Source organism: Oncorhynchus gorbuscha, linkage group LG19, assembly GCF_021184085.1.
Source record: "Oncorhynchus gorbuscha isolate QuinsamMale2020 ecotype Even-year linkage group LG19, OgorEven_v1.0, whole genome shotgun sequence".
NCBI classification, from domain to species: Eukaryota; Metazoa; Chordata; class Actinopteri; order Salmoniformes; family Salmonidae; genus Oncorhynchus; species Oncorhynchus gorbuscha.
Genome location: NC_060191.1, coordinates 42,577,080 through 42,593,816, shown reverse-complemented (window position 1 = coordinate 42,593,816; position 16,737 = coordinate 42,577,080). Strand labels below are relative to the sequence as shown.

General features: G+C 44.1%; 1 protein-coding gene across 1 annotated transcript in view; it reads left to right on the top strand.

The window, feature by feature from the left end:
* The window catches only part of LOC124004693 (ras GTPase-activating protein 2-like), a 46,449-nt gene that overhangs the window by 4,785 nt on the left and 24,927 nt on the right, over positions 1-16,737 (top strand). Inside the window, exons 3-8 of the mRNA XM_046313404.1 lie at positions 2,558-2,661; positions 2,910-3,004; positions 6,579-6,655; positions 15,912-15,995; positions 16,137-16,209; positions 16,466-16,542. Coding sequence (XP_046169360.1) covers positions 2,558-2,661; positions 2,910-3,004; positions 6,579-6,655; positions 15,912-15,995; positions 16,137-16,209; positions 16,466-16,542 — 510 coding nt within the window. The remainder of the gene's footprint in view (positions 1-2,557; positions 2,662-2,909; positions 3,005-6,578; positions 6,656-15,911; positions 15,996-16,136; positions 16,210-16,465; positions 16,543-16,737) is intronic.

Below are 16,737 nucleotides of genomic sequence, written 5' to 3'. Positions count from 1 at the left end.
GCACACCCTGCAAGAACAGGGCAGTGAAGATGTTGCTCTTGTCATGTTAGTCTATGTTGCACTACTGTCATGGTTGCTGGCATGAGGTGATATCATTTGATGTGTAACATCCTCTTCCTGCAGGGCCCAGATCTTTTTGCATTGAACATTTTGTGTCAGATGTCATCATGCAGGCCAATAACAGTATCCTTTCCTTACCATCTCTCCTAATGTTGAAATGTTTTTCACGATCGATGTGGTGTCATGTAACACCATTGAAAACGTAACACTTTAGCTTATATGTTTATTGTAACCTGGAGATGACCAGGACTGCCTCCCCAACTAGAGACACAGCTTGAGTCCAGGAAGAACAGAAGGACTGAGTTGTTTGTGTGGGCGTAGTGTCAGTTGGGCAACACCAGACGAGGACAATATTAGCAAGGCTAAGTCGTCTACGAAGAGAGCAGCCATATTTGATTTGAAATGAACTATGCTGCTTACAAGCTCCCCATTCAGAGAGATGTGTGGGGGAGATGGACACGGGTAGAACCTCGTTCATCTCACTGTAAATACACAGTGCTCGTCTTCTCTAGGTATTTCACAACGGATAGTTTTTTTTTTTTTTTTTTTTAACTCTACTGTTGCGAACCCGCCGTTCAAAGGGCTCCTTTTACTGTGTCTAAGGAAGTGTATCCTCCCACGCTCTCTCTCTCTCTCTCTCTCTCTCTCGATGCATGGTCTCTCATATGGCTTTAAGACTTGTAGAATCTCTCTCTCTGCAGAATCCCAAGGATGTTTCCTCCTGCCACTGTCATGTTGCACAAAGTTGTCATGTGAAAACAATTGTAGTGTAGTGGCTATACCACATTACTCTATTTATGGGGATGTTAAAGGAAAATACCACTCAAACTATAGAAGACTTTTCCAAATACAGCAAGAGGCACTGTACAGCGACACTTTCTGCATTTTGGAAGTTCTATATCTTGATTGCTGAAAAGCAAAACATTTGGAACTGTATCAAAAGTGGACTTAATGAAGCAAATACCACAATATTCTTCTTTAAGGTTAGGATGTGTTCTGTTGAATCTAGGGTTTATCCATTATGCCGATTCTGTTGCCAAACGTTTCTTAAATGGAATTGAACTAAGCGAAATTGGGAGGGACCTACCTACCTGAATTTGTCCAATAGAAACTTGTTTTCTTTGAAAAACCCAACTGTTTGGACTAATGCTTACACCCGTGTTCTGTCTGAGAGGGAGGGAATGGGAGAGTTCGAAAGAGGAGTGTGTGTGTGATCGAAAGAGGAGGTATTGTGTATGTGTGTGGAGGCTACAAGTGCGTAATTCCATGTGATTATGTGCACAAACTGGAGGATGCGTGGGTGTCTGCAGCCTGGAAGTGTTGCCAAACCTCACTGTGGAAATGACAGGCAAAACATTTCACCAACCATGCAATACTGCATAGAGGGTAGCCTTACTTGAACACTGCTTTTATGAACAGATCAAAGTGTTATTAGCACTGTTTGATTTTAAGATAATGGAACAAATGTCTGTCAGTTGTCCTGTTTTCATACTAGTCTGTCCTACACCTGCTAGCCACGCTTAAACCTGCTTAGCTTCTACTGTTTTGAGAAGGCTGCATAATGGTGCAGCTAACAGCCATTCTGGCTTCTCTTTACATAAAATAGGCCTCATACCAAGGTAACAATGTAGCATAATAACCATGTAACAGGCTAGTAACTATGCAGTTATGGTACATTACCATAAATGTATTGTCTTGGAAAATATAACTGGCAAGTATGTAACTGTCTGTTAGGCTCAGGGCTCTTGCTCAATTGTCTTAAAACATCTGTCCTCGCCTCCATTATACCTATCTGAAAGAAGTGACCAGGTGAAGCCAGCCTAGTGATGCCCTTCCACCATATTGTTTTCACCTAGCAACTCTTTTCCCATCTGTGAAATTGATGGGGAGGAGAGAATGGATTTAAGCAGTTGAGATTGGGCTCAGGACTGATAGCGAGACCCAATCTAAAAAATAAATCTAATTGGACAAGGTTAGGTTGCAACAGCTCCTTTTCAAAACATTCTCTCCTGTCGGCCCATGCCTTTTACTGAACACAAATGACCCCGGTCAGAGCTGGATGGTACAGCTGCTTGGCACAGTCTTCCTCGGCCTGCTCTTCCAAGCCACTTGTATGCTGGTCAGTCTGTCCTAGGAGACCTGGCCATCACAGCGCTAGGCTATATTTAGCACCTGCTGTTTAATGATTGCTGATGGAGGGCGGTCTATGCATAAGGCCTTGGTTTGTGTTGTCATCGGTGTGTTGTCTTCTGTCCCTTCAAAAAGTAGCCTGGTCCCAGATCTGTTTTTCTTGCCAGCTCCTCGTCACAAGTTGTTTGGCAAAACTCCAAAAACTGTTCTAGGATCAGGCTAATCAGTCAAACCTTTTCCAATCAAAAGCCAACAAAGTTTTCAGGAAATGTTCCCTTTCCACAGAGGTCAGCCTGTTCTCTGAACGTAGCCTAAAGATGGCGTTTTGCTCTTCACAAATACGACTTCCTGTGTGGTTGTTTTTCAGCCCTTTCTATGGTGAGGACTTCTACTTTGAGATCCCACGACCATTTCAGTGTTTGTCCTTCTACGTATTCGCCAAGGGTGTTTTTCAAAGGGACCTACCTGTCGGTGAGTAGGAACTGACACACACTCATATGTATATGTGTATATGTACACACACACACACACACACACACACACACACACACACACACACACACACACACACACACACACACACACACACACACACACACACACACACACACACACACACACACACACACACACACACACACACACACACAGCTACCCTATGCTTTCAGCTGGACGATTTCCAAGTATGTTGACTTCTGTCTGTCCATGTGTGTTTTCAGGGAAAGTGTCCATCCGGAAGGAGGAACTGTGTAAATTCAGTGGGAAGGAGCACTGGTTTGGCCTGCAGCCCGTGGACCCGAACTCTGAAGTCCAGGTGGGTGTCAGTCAGACAGTGTTCAGACATCTTTCTATGTACCCAGTCATTGTGCTACTTCTTGTATGCGGTCATTCAGCCGCCATAAGGGTGTCCAATGCTATTGATTGTAGTTAGTCACCAGTCAGACATTTGGCTTGGTCCAACTGTCTCTGTAGCAGACACCACCTCCTCACATCCTGTTGTTGTATTCTCTCTATGCTGAGAGGCTTGGTAACTGGGCAGAGAGGCTTGGTAACTGGGCAGAGAGGCTTGGTAACTGGGCAGAGAGGCTTGGTAACTGGGCAGAGAGGCTTGGTAACTGGACTGAGAGGCTTGGTAACTGGGCTGAGAGGCTTGGTAACTGGGCTTGGTAACTGGGAGAGGCTTGGTAACTGGGCAGAGAGGCTTGGTAACTGGGCAGAGAGGCTTGGTAACTGGGCTGAGAGGCTTGGTAACTGGGCTGAGAGGCTTGGTAACTGGGCTGAGAGGCTTGGTAACTGGGCTGAGAGGCTTGGTAACTGGGCTGAGAGGCTTGGTAACTGGGCTGAGAGGCTTGGTAACTGGGCTGAGAGGCTTGGTAACTGGGCTGAGAGGCTTGGTAACTGGGCTGAGAGGCTTGGTAACTGGGCTGAGAGGCTTGGTAACTGGGCTGGTCTTACTTCCGCTGTCTGAGGTGTATCCATTTGCTGGTCTTACACTCAAATTGACTTGATTTGATGCTCTCTTTAAGCGTCTGCCCTGGCTGAAAAGCTACGGTTACATAATCGTGTCATTAACCCAGGGGTGAGGTTTTTTTATTTTTATAAAAATAAAAAAAACTTGAGTGATGAGAAGATTTTAGGACACTGAAATCTGTCTGAGAACTGGCTGAAATAACCCTGTGTCCTACTGCCACAGCATCCTGAACATACCTAAGCCAGCAGACATGTTACCCAATCACTGTAGGCTGTGTAGGACAGTTCCATGTAACCCGATTTCACTCCAGTTGTAGCATTTCATGTCTAGCGGGTGCCCTAGTCTGGGCTATTCTGAGGAGTGTTTTTCTACAGTAACTCACTCTGAAGATGACCAGGGCTGCCTCCCCAACAAGAGACACCGCTTGAGTCCAGGAAGAACGGAAGGACACTGAGCCGAGTTGGCTGTGTGTGTGTCTGTGGGCGTAGTGTCAGTTGGGCAACACCAGACGAGGACAATATTAGCTAGGCTAAATCCTCTGAAAAGAGGATATTTGATTTGAAATGAACTATGCTGCTTACAAGCTCCCCATTCAGAGAGATGTGTGGGGGAGATGGACATGGCTAGAACCTAATGTTTCTGGTTCCAGTCTCGCTCTTCTCGCTGTAAACACGGTGCTCATCTTCTCTAGGTATTTCACAATGCACAGCATTTTATTTTTTTAATTTACTGTTGCAAACCCGCCGTTCAAAGGGCTCCTTTTACAGTGTCTAAGGAAGTGTATCCTCCCACACTCTCCCCTGTCTCTCATTCTTTCACTCTCTCTCATTTGCTCTCTACCCCTTCCTTTACTTTTCTCTTTAGCTCTCTCTACTCTCTCTCTCTCTAACTGGTCTTATTCTCTACTCTCTCTAACTGGTCTTTCTCTCTACTCTCTCTAACTGGTCTTTCCCTCTCTACCCCTTTCTTTATTTTTCGCTTTAGCTCTCTCTCTCTCTCTCTCTAACTGGTCTTTCTCTCTCTCTACTCTCTCTCTCTAACTGGTCTTTCTCTCTCTCTACTCTCTCTCTCTAACTGGTCTTTCTCTCTCTCTACTCTCTCTCTCTAACTGGTCTTTCTCTCTACTCTCTCTAACTGGTCTTTCTCTCTACTCTCTCTAACTGGTCTTTCCCTCTCTCTCTACTCTCTCTCTCTAACTGGTCTTTTCTCTCTCTCTACTCTCTCTCTCTAACTGGTCTTTCTCTCTACTCTCTCTAACTGGTCTTTCCCTCTCTCTCTACTCTCTCTCTCTAACTGGTCTTCTCTACTCTCTCTCTCTAACTGGTCTTTCTCTCTAACTGGTCTTTCTCTCTCTCTCTCTCTCTAACTGGTATTTCTCTCTCTCTCTCTCTCTAACTGGTCTTTCCCTCTCTCTCTCTCTCTCTCTCTCTCTCTCTCTCTCTCTCTCTCTCTCTCTCTCTCTAACTGGTCTTTCTCTCTCTCTCTCTCTCTACTCTCTCTCTCTCTAACTGGTCTTTCCCTCTCTGCCTCTGCAGAATCCCAAGGTTGTTACCTCCTGCCACTGTCACGTTGTACAAAGTTGTCATATGTGAAAACAATTGTAGTGGAGTGGCCCTAGTCTAGGCTATCATTGAGGAGTGTTTGCTACAGTGACTCACTCCGAAGTAGGTGTTCTAAGTCTTGTTACATCAGTGATGGACTGCAGTGTGCTTGTGTTCTCTCTCTCTCTCTCTCTCTCTGAGAAAGGGGTTGAAATTGATGTAGCAACTGAGTGCAGTTGGCAGTCGGTGAGATGAGCAGGAGTGAGTTAGAGGTGGTATCTCCTGTGCGGTTGTTGGTACAGATTGGAGTATGTTGAAGTTGCCCTTTTAGAAGTCCCCCGTTTCTGGGTTTCCTGGCCTAATGCTTAAGTTTAGGGCTTGGGAGGGTAATCTGTTCCTAGACCTGAGCCAAGTGGCTACTTGTACGTGGACCTGATATTACAGTGCAATACAGGCCAAGACATGTTTTGAAGGTGCGTGGCAGTGATTTCGGTTGCTTTCATTAGGGCATGTGTCAAAACCTTTGTCCATGTAGTTCTTCCCTGTTACAGTTCCTTTGTTTGGTGTCTGATAAACATGACCCTGGTGACATTAGCTCAGCCCAGCAGGCATGCCAGGGTAATTCTCACCATGTTGGCCAAGGCTTATCTTCCATTAGCGACAACAATCACTATCTGAGCTCAACTCGTAATGTACTGCGGAGGGGAGAGTGATATCGCTGGTCTTTTTTTGTTTGTTTTTGTTCTTTCTGCCTCTTTCTGACACTTCCGAAGGCGAGGCAGCAGCCTTCACCACATCCGACCTGATAAAGACTGAGCGTTGGTTCACATGACGGCAAGCTGTGGCTTATCACACACCCTGATGCACACACAACCACTACTAACCTGAAGCCACCATAGAGAAAGACTGGGGAGGTTAGGAGTCAGCCAAAGACCTCACTCATATCCACCACTTTAGAATGAATGTTTAACTCACTCATAGAGTAGGCTGCACTATGAATGTAACCTAACCTCTGAAAGTCAATTATAAACGTATGTTCAGAGAGGACACCTTTGAACCAGGCCTCTCTTTTGTAATACCCCTTGTTACAGCAGCCATGGCTTATTTAGAATGTCTTGTGAATAGATTCATATAATAGATGAATTTTACTAATTTGGTAACTTTGACTTGCAAAATACTGTGCTCTACCTGTACCTCTCCCTCTGAGAGTGAATGAAGGAATGGGACACTCCTACTCAACTTTTTTCCCCTTTTGTTTTCATACAGTACTCATTTGCGTAGGATCTGGCATTTATCACCAATGTTGATAAGAGAAACACTGACAAAATCCTGTTGACTTTCAGTATGCTCTGATATTGTGACGTCTCTTCTCCTAGGGAAAGGTCCACCTGGAGATGCGTCTGAATGAACTGATCATAGAGAACGGCTCCATGTGCCAGCAGCTACTGGTCCGGTGAGTATACTGATCCAGGGTCAGATTGTTTTCTTCTCCCTAGTGGTTAAGGTTAGGATGGGGGGGATAATATTATCTGATCCTAGATCTGTGGTTAGGGGCACCCACTACCTCAAGAAGCATTGGAGGACTTTAACACAAGTACATTAACATATGTGGACTTTCTCTATGCAGTCTTATTTGCTGTCAATACAGCCTTTTGTTTCTGGCTTTGTCTGGGCTAGATCACCCAACGCCATAAAGCCTCCTAGTCAGGCACCAACAGGCTCTAAGGAGCCAGAGCCCAGAGACCCAACCATGGTTTACACTCTCTTCCGTTCCCTTACCGCAGCTGTTTTCTCCTACTCTGGAATTCACCTCTGCTGTGTTCATTTTCAACATCCTCCATTCGACACACACACACACACACACACTGTACAGACTCACAGCTCTCACAAACAACCTGTGCCTCCTCTGTTGGAGTTTGACAGTGCATCCTACTGTAGTGCTGTCCCTGAGCACTTCCTTTGGCATTGCGTGTATGTTTGTGCATTTCCAAGAGATCGTCATCTCGTGAGTGTTAGTCAGTGGAGGATGTTGTTGCTCGTCGGCACTCATTCAAACCGCGGCGAGCAGGTTAATGAGGAGGATGTGATGGCATCTCGACAGGAAACTGATCTAGCACTGCTTCCACCTCTGTGGCCGCTGGTTTCTCAAAACCACGGTGTGTCATCGATACCTCTTCACTGTTAATGGCCCTCTACCCTGCCCTGTCACTGTGGGAGGATTAGGGTGGCAAAGCTAACGCTCATTTACCAAAGTTACCAGTATCTTGGGTAATTGCCATATTTTCTGTTAATCTATGGTGATTTGGGCAATTTATACTTGAATAACTTTTTATTTTTAAGTATTCACTGTTAAATACACTGAGTGTACAAAACATTCAGAATACCTGCTCTTTCCATGACAGACTGACCAGGTGACTCCAGGTGAAAGCTATGGTCCCTTATTGATGTGACTTGTTAAATCCACTTCAGTCAGTGTAGATGAAGGGGAGGAGACAAGTTAAAGAAGGCTTTTTAAGCCTTGAGACAATTGGGACATGGATTGTGTATGTGTGCCATTCATAGGGTGAATGGGCAAGACTAAACATTTAAGTGCCTTTGAATCAGGGGAGGTTGAAGGGGAGGACAGCTCATAATGATCAAATCAAATTCTATTTGTCACATGCGCCGAATACAACCGGTGTAGACATTACAGTGAAATGCTTACTTACAAGCCCTAAACACTTAAAAAAAAAACATTGTTGGTTAACTTAAAATTGAAAATAATAGTAACATTTAATTAAACAGCAGCAGTAAAATAATAATAGCAAGGCTATATACAGGGGGTACTGGTACAGAGTCCATGTGCAGGGGCTATCATGGTCCAGTCGCGGTAATATGTACAGTGCCTTGTGAAAGTATTCGGCCCCCTTGAACTTTGCAACCTTTTGCCACATTTCAGGCTTCAAACATAAAGATATAAAATTGTATTTTTTTGTGAAGAATCAACAACAAGTGGGACACAATCATGAAGTGGAACGACATTTATTGAATATTTCAAACTTTTTTAACAAATCAAAAACTGAAAAATTGGGCGTGCAAAAATTATTCAGCCCCTTTACTTTCAGTGCAGCAAACTCTCTCCAGAAGTTCAGTGAGGATCTCTGAATGATCCAATGTTGACCTAAATTACTAATGATGATAAATACAATCCATCTGTGTGTAATCAAGTCTCCATATAAATGCACCTGCACTGTGATAGTCTCAGAGGTCCGTTTAAAAGCGCAGAGAGCATCATGAAGAACAAGGAACACACCAGGCAGGTCCGAGATATTGTTGTGAAGAAGTTTAAAGCCGGATTTGGATACAAAAATATTTCCCAAGCTTTAAACATCCCAAGGAGCACTGTGCAAGCGATAATGTTGAAATGGAAGGAGTATCAGACCACTGCAAATCGACCAAGAACTAAACTTTCAGCTCATACAAGGAGAAGACTGATCAGAGATGCAGCCAAGAGGCCCATGATCACTCTGGATGAACTGCAGAGGTCTACAGCTGAGGTGGGAGACTCTGTCCATAGGACAACAATCAGTCGTATATTGCACAAATCTGGCCTTTATGGAAGAGTGGCAAGAAAAAGCCATTTCTTAAAGATATCCATAAAAAGTGTCGTTTAAAGTTTGCCACAAGCCACCTGGGAGACACACCAAACATGTGGAAGAAGGTGCTCTGGTCAGATGAAACCAAAATTGAACTTTTTGGCAACAATGCAAAACGTTATGTATTGTGTAAAAGCAACATCCTGAACACACCATCCCCACTGTCAAACATGGTGGTGGCAGCATCATGGTTTGGGCCTGCTTTTCTTCAGCAGGGACAGGGAAGATGGTTAAAATTGATGGGAAGATGGATGGAGCCAAATACAGGACCATTCTGGAAGAAAACCTGATGGAGTCTGCAAAAGACCTGAGACTGGGACGGAGATTTGTCTTCCAAAAAATAAACATATCCAGGTGTTAGAATGGCCAAGTCAAAGTCCAGACCTGAATCCAATCGAGAATCTGTGGAAAGAACTGAAAACTGCTGTTCACAAATGCTCTTCATCCAACCTCACTGAGCTCGAGCTGTTTTGCAAGGAGGAATGGGATAAAATTTCAGTCTCTCGATGTGCAAAACAGATAGAGACATACCCCAAGCAACTTACAGCTGTAATCGCAGCAAAAAGTGGCGCTACAAAGTATTAACTTAAGGGGGCTGAATAATTTTGCACGCCCAATTATTCAGTTTTTGATTTGTTAAAAAAGTTTGAAATATCCAATAAATGTCGTTCCACTTCATGATTGTGTCCCACTTATTGTTGATACTTCACAAAAAAATACAGTTTTATATCTTTATGTTTGAAGCCTGAAATGTGGCAAGAGGTCGCAAAGTTCAAGGGGGCCGAATACAATGACTTGGGTGGCTGCAGTCTTTAATAATTTTTAGGGCCTTCGTCTGACACCGACTGGTATAGAGGCCCTGGATTGCAGGAAGCTTGGCCCCAGTGACGTACTCGGACGTACTCACTACCCTCTGTAGCGCCTTCTGGTCGGATGCTGAGCAGTTGCCATGCCAGGCGGGGATGCAACTGGTCAGGATGCTCTCGAATATGCAGCAGTAGAACTATTTGAGGATCTGGGGACCCATACCAAATCTTTTCAGTCACCTGAGGGGGAATAGTCTTTGTCATGCACTCTTCACGACTGTCTTCGTGTGTTTGGACCATGATAGTTTGTTGGTGATGTGGACACCAAGGAACTTGAAGCTCTCAACCTGCTCCACTACTGCCCCGTCGATGAGAATGGGGGAATGCTCGGTCCTCCTTTTCCTGTAGTCCACAATCATCTCCTTTGTCTTGATCACGTTGAGGGAGAGGTTGTCCTGGCATCACACGGTCAGGTCTCTGACCTCCCTATAGGCTGTTTCATCGTTGTCGGTGATCAGGCCTACCACTGTTGTCATCGGCAAACTTGATGGTGTTGGAGTCATGCCTGGCCATGCAGTCATGTGTGAACAGGGAGTACAGGAGGGGACTGAGCATGTAACCCTGAGGGGCCCCTGTGTTGAGGATCAGCATGGCAGCTGTGTTGTTTCCTACCCTTACCACCTGGAGGCGGCCCATCAGGAAGTCCAGGATCCAGTTGCAGAGTGAGGTATTTAGTCCCAGGGTCCTTAGCTTAGTGATGAGCTTTGAGGGCACTATGGTGAACGCTGAGCTGTATTCAATGAATAGCATTCTCACATAGGTGTTCCTTTTGTCTATGTGGGAAAGGGCAGTGTGGAGTGCAATAGAGATTGCATCATATGTGGCTCTGTTGGGGCGGTATGCAAATTAGATTGGGTCTAGGGTTTCTGTGATAGTGTTAATGTGAGCCATGACCAGCCTTTCAAAGCATTTCATGGCTACAGACGTGAGTGCTACGGATCGGTAGTCATTTAGGCAGGTTACCTTAATGTTCTTGGGCACAGGGACTATGGTGGTCTGCTTGAAGCATGTTGGAATTACAGACTCAGTGAGGGAAAGGTTGAAAATGTCAGTGAAGACATTTGCCAGTTGGTCAGCGCATGTTCGGAGTACATGTCCTGGTAATTCCTGTGGCCCTGCGGCCTTGTGAATGTTGACCTGTTTAAAGGTCTTACTCACATCGGCTTCGGAGAGCGTGATTACACACTTGTCCGGAACAGCTGATGCTCTCATGCATGCTTCAGTGTTACTTGCCTAGAAGCGAGAATAGAAGTAATTTAGCTTGTGTCACTGGGAAGCTCGCGGCTGTGCTTCCCTTTTATAGTTTGCAAGCTTCCGAAGAGCGTCTGGGGGGGGGGGTCTGTACGCAACTCAATTACATTTTATAAAATCCCCCCCAAAACTTGAAAGTTAACAAAATTCTTGTAGTTTACTGGTAAACTTAGAAAGTTTACAGTAATATACCCTCCCTTTGCAACCCTAGGGAGGACACACACAGGCACACACACTTGCGTCACTTTGTGCACTGTTGTTGTCTGTCACTGCTACACGCACTGACTTGGCTATGGGGATGTCATTCTTACAGCATCATAGAAAGCTGTTTATTAGTCCCATGGCTGAGTGAGTGGTTTGGGAATATTGTCATGACACCCTATGCCCAAGACAAACCATGCCTACACTTCCTGTCTTTCTGCCTGTCTCTTCTCTGACAGTTGGCTAATTTGTTATTCATTTGTTCATTCATTCACACTTTTGGTTGCGTCCTGTGCTACTAATTTGCATTGCATCCTGTCTAGTGTTTACCTAGCCCTTATTCTGGAAATATGACCTGCCTAGTCAGGATGTGCTGCTACCCTCAATCGAGATTTGTTTTGTCAGTTGGATACTTGTTGTAAAAGTGTACTAGCCTTACTTTAAAAATAAAATAAAAAAATAACTTGACAACTTAACATCTCCAGCACCACCAGAACATCAACATGCACTATATACAGTGCATTCAGACCCCTTGACCCTTTCCACATTTTGCTACGTTACAGCCTTATTCTAAAATGAATTAAATGGTTTGTTTACCCCATCAATCTACACAGGTCCAGGACCAGGTCTCTCTTGGAAAAGAGATGTTATCTCAATGAGAAAAAAACCTGTATAAATAAAGGTAACAAAAATAAATAACTCACAATACCCCATAACGGTAAAGCAGAAACACGTTTTTAGACATTTTTACAAAAAATATCAAAAATAAATTGACCACGTTTACATAAGTATTCAGACCTTTTACTCTGGACTTTGTTGAAGCACATTTGGCAGCTATAACAGCCTTGAGTCTTCTTGGGTATGATGCTACAAGCTTGGCACACCTGTATTTGGGGAGTTTCTTCTCTGCGGATCCTCTCAAGCTCTGTCAGGTTGGATGGGGAGTGTTGCTGCACAGCTATTTTCAGGCCTCTCCAGAGATGTTCGATCAGGTTCAAGTCCGGGCTCTGGCTGGGCCACTCAAGGACATTCCGAGACTTGTCCCGAAGCCACTCCTGCGTTGTCTTGGCTGTGTGCTTAGGGACGTTGTCCTGTTGGAAGGTGAACCTTCACCCCAGTCTGAGGTCCTGAGTGCTCTGGAGCAGGTTATCATCCAGGATCTCTACTTTGGTCCGTTCATCGTATCCTCCTGACTAGTCTCCCAGTCCCTGCTGCTGAAAAACATCCCCACAGTATGATGCTGCCACCACCATGCTTCACCCTAGGGATGGTGCCAGGTTTCCACCGGACGTGACACTTGCATTCAGAGTTCTTAGTTTCATCAGACCAGAACCTTGTTTCTCATGGTCTGAGAGTCTTGAGGTGCCTTTTGGCAAACTCCAAGTGGGCTGTATTGTCTTTTTACTGTGGTGTGGCTTCTGCCTGGCCATTTTACCATAAAGGCCTGATTGATGGAGTGCTGCAGAGATGGTTGTCCTTCTGGAAGGTTCTCCACAGAGGAACTCTAGAGCTCTGTCAGAGTGACCATCGGGTTCTTGGTCACCTCTCTGAACAAGGCCCTTCTCCCCCGATTGCTCAGTTTGGCCGGTCGGCCAGCTCTAGGAAGAGTCTTGGTGGTTCCAAACTACTTCCATTTAAGAATGGAAGCCACTGTTTTGGGGGACCTTCAATACCGCAGACATTTTATGGTACCCTTCCCCAGATCTGTGCCTTGACCCAATCCTGTCTCGGACCTCTACGGACAATTCCTTCGAACTCATGGCTTGGTTTTTGCTCTGACATGCACTGTCAACTGGGATTGCAAAACTCATACTTAAGTATATTTCAAACCAAATACTTTTACTCAAGTATCAAAGTAAAAGTATAAATAATTTAAAATGTCTTATATTAAGCAAACCAGACAACACTTTTTTGAGAGCCAGGGGCACAGTTCAACACTCACTGTGTGAGTGCCAGATCTGTAGGGAAGACCAGGAATGTTCTCTTGATAAGTGAATTAGACTATTTCTGTCCTTGCAAGTATTAAAAATGTCAGGAGTACTTTTGGGTGTGAGGGTAAAATGTAAGGGGTAAAAAGTATTATTTTCTTTAGGAATGTAGTGAAGTCAAAGTAGTCAAAAATAAATGGTATGGTACAGACCCAAAACAACTAATTAAGTAGTACTTAGTATTTTCACTCAGGTACTGTGCATCACTGATTTCTAGTCTCAAAGCAGAGGGTCTGAATATTTACACCACCGTTCAAAGGTCGAGGTCATTTAGAATGTCCTTGTTTTTGAAAGAAAAGGCCTTTTTTTTCATTAAAATAACATCAAATTGATCCGAAATACAGTGTAGATGTTGTAAATGACTAATGTAGCTGGAAATGGTTGATTTTTAATGGAATATCTACATAGATGCACAGAGACCCATTATCAGCAACCATCACTCCTGTGTTCCAATGGCACGTTGTGTTAGCTAATCCAAGTTTATCATTTTAAAAGGCTAATTAATCATTAGAAAACCCTTTTGCAATTATGTTTGCACAGCTGAAAACTGTTGTTCTGATTTTTAAAGAAGCAATACAACTTTAGAGCATCAGGAGCATCAGCATTTGTGGGATCGGTTACAGGGTCAAAATGACCAGAAACAATGCACTTTCATCTGAAACTCTTCAGTCTATTCTTGTTCTGAGAAACGAAGGCTGTTCCATGTGAGAAGTTGCCAAGAAACTGAAGATCTTGTACAACGCTGTGTACTGCTTCCTTCACAGAACAGCGCAAACTGTCTCTAACCAGAATAGAAAAAAAGAGTGTGGCACAACTGAGCAAGAGGACAAATTCATTAGTGTCTAGTTTGAAAAACAGATGCCTCACAAGTCCCCAACTGGCAGCTTAATTAAATAGTACTCGCAAAACACCAGTCTCAACGTCAACAGAGAAGAGGTGACTCTGGGATGCTGGCCTTCATGGCAGAGTACCAAAGAAGAAGCCATATTTCAGACTGGTCAATAAAAAGAAAAGATTAAGATGCGCAAAGGAACACAGAGGGACTTACTGTTGATGTTGACTGGTGTTTTGCGGTTACTATTTAATGAAGCTGCCAGTTGAGGACTTGTGAGGTGCCTGTTTCTCAAACTAGAGACACTAATGTACTTGTCCTCTCGCCTTCAAATGAGTGGATTTGGCTATTTCAGCAACACATGTTGCTGACAGGTGTATATAATTGAGCACACAGCCATGCAATCTCCATACATTGGCAGTGGAGTGACCTGTACTGAAGAGCTCAGTGACTTTCAACGTGGCACCGTCATAGGATGCCACCTTGTCAACAAGTCAGTTCGTCAAATGTCTGCCCTGCTAGAGCTACCATGGTCAACTGTAAGTGCTATTATTGTGAAGTGGAAACGTCTAGGAGCAACAACTGCTCAGCTGCAAAGTGTTAGGCGACACAAGCTCACAGAACAGGACCCCTGAGTGCTGAAGCGTGTAAAAATCTGTCCTCGGTAGCAACACTCACAACCAAGTTCCAAACTGCCTCTGGAAGCAACGTCAGCACAAGAACTGGTCGGGAGCTTCATGAAATGGGTTTCCATGGCCGAGCAGCCGCACACAAGCCTAATGTTCAATGCCAAGCATTTGCTGAAGTGGTGCAAAGCTCGCTGCCATTGAACTCTGGAGCAGTTTTAACACGTTCTCTGGAGTGATGAGTCACGCTTCACCATCTGGCAGTCCGACGGACCAATCTGGGTTTGGCGAATGCAAGGAGAACGCTACCTGCCCGACTGCATAGTGCCAACAGTAAAGTTTGGTGGAGGAAGAATAATGGTCTGGGGCTGTCTTTCATGATCCGGGCTAGGCCCCTTAGTTCCAGTAAAGGGAAATCTACAGCATACAATGACATTCTAGATCATTCTGTGCTTCCAACTTTGTGGCAACAGTTTGGGGAAGGCCCTTTCCTGTTTCAGCATGACCATGCCCCCATGCACAAAGCGAGGTCCATACAGAAATTATTTTTCTCGATCGGTGTGGAAGAACTTTACTGTCCTGCACAGAGCCCTGACCTCAACCCCATCAAACACGTTTTTGATGAATTGGAACAGCGCCTGCGAGCCAGGCCTAATCGCCCAAAATCAGTGCCCGACCTCACTAATGCTCTTGTGGGGATGAATGGAAGTCCCTGCAGCAATGTTCTAACATCTGGAGGAAAGCCTTCCCAGAAGAGTGGAGACTGTTATAGCACCAAAGGGTGGATCAACTCTATATTAATGCCCATGATTTTGGAATGAGCAGATTTTGGGATGAGCAGGTGCCCACATACTTTTGGTCATGTATTGTAAGTGAAAATGGCAAGTTTATATGTTTTGTAGTTAAAAAGATTGAGGAAGATAAGTGTTTCCAATGACATCCTCAACCGATTTTTATTTTATTTTTTATTAGATCATTAGTAGGTAATGACTTCTCATAATTGGTTAAAATCACACAATGCACTGGAAATGTATCTTCCTCTATCTTTTTTTTACTTCATAACATAGAAATGTGCCATTTTCACATGTTGGTTAGGGGTGGTGCTGGAGGTGATGAATAGGAAGTTAAAAATTGTGACATTTCCCTTTTTAATTAATCTACAAAAATGTCATGTGCATGTTTTACAGTTTTTGCAGCATGAATATGTCATCTATGTGGCACATTGTGAGTGGTAGGTCAGATAGTCAGAACACATTAAATTGATCTGAGAAACACTAATGTCAATCTCCTGTTGCTTTTGTCTCCCCCAGGATAATAGAATGCCAGGGCTTGCCTCTGATCAGTGGACAGAACTGTGACCCGTATGCCACGGTCTCGCTCGTTGGGCCTGCCAGGTAAGACTCGACTACCGTCCTCTGCAGTGGAACATAATTACAGGCTCACTTCAATTTTAGGCATTATTTAATTTTGTATTCTTTCATATAGACCCCCATGAGAAAGGTTTGAGTATATGTCTGACTCTTCTGTCTCCTTAGGTTTGACCAGAAGAAAACAAAGGTGAAAAAGAAGACCAGTGACCCTCAGTTTGAGGAAACTTTTTACTTTGAGGTAAATGTAATTTACATCCGGCAGCTCATGTCATCTCAGTTTTCTTCCAAATTGAAGAAAACTGACTAAAACAGGAAGGGACAACCATGACTTGTCCATTAAGAAATGCTCACATTCCATTCCAAAAACATTTCAACCATTTTCCGTTGCATGCCTTAATGAATGCGACTTAGGTGTCTGTCTGATTCTTGACAATTCATGAGTTGTTATTTGCTGGAGAAGACTGATGTAAATTCCGTCTTGTTGATGTCCCCAGGTCACAAGGCCCAACAGTTACACAAAAAAGTCTCATTTCCAAGTAGAGGAGGAAGACATTGAAAAGCTGGAGATCAAGTGAGTGTGCCATCTCTTCTTGTTTCCTCTTCTTTTCATTCCTCTCTTGTTATCTTTCCTCTTTCTTCCTTCAATTTTCTCCTATTTTTCCCTCATCTTTCTGCTATGTTTGCTCTTCTCTTCTTTCTTTTACTTCTCTTTTTCCCTCCATTTTCCTTCTGACCTTTGACAGAACATCTGTGGGTTGGTTTTTCC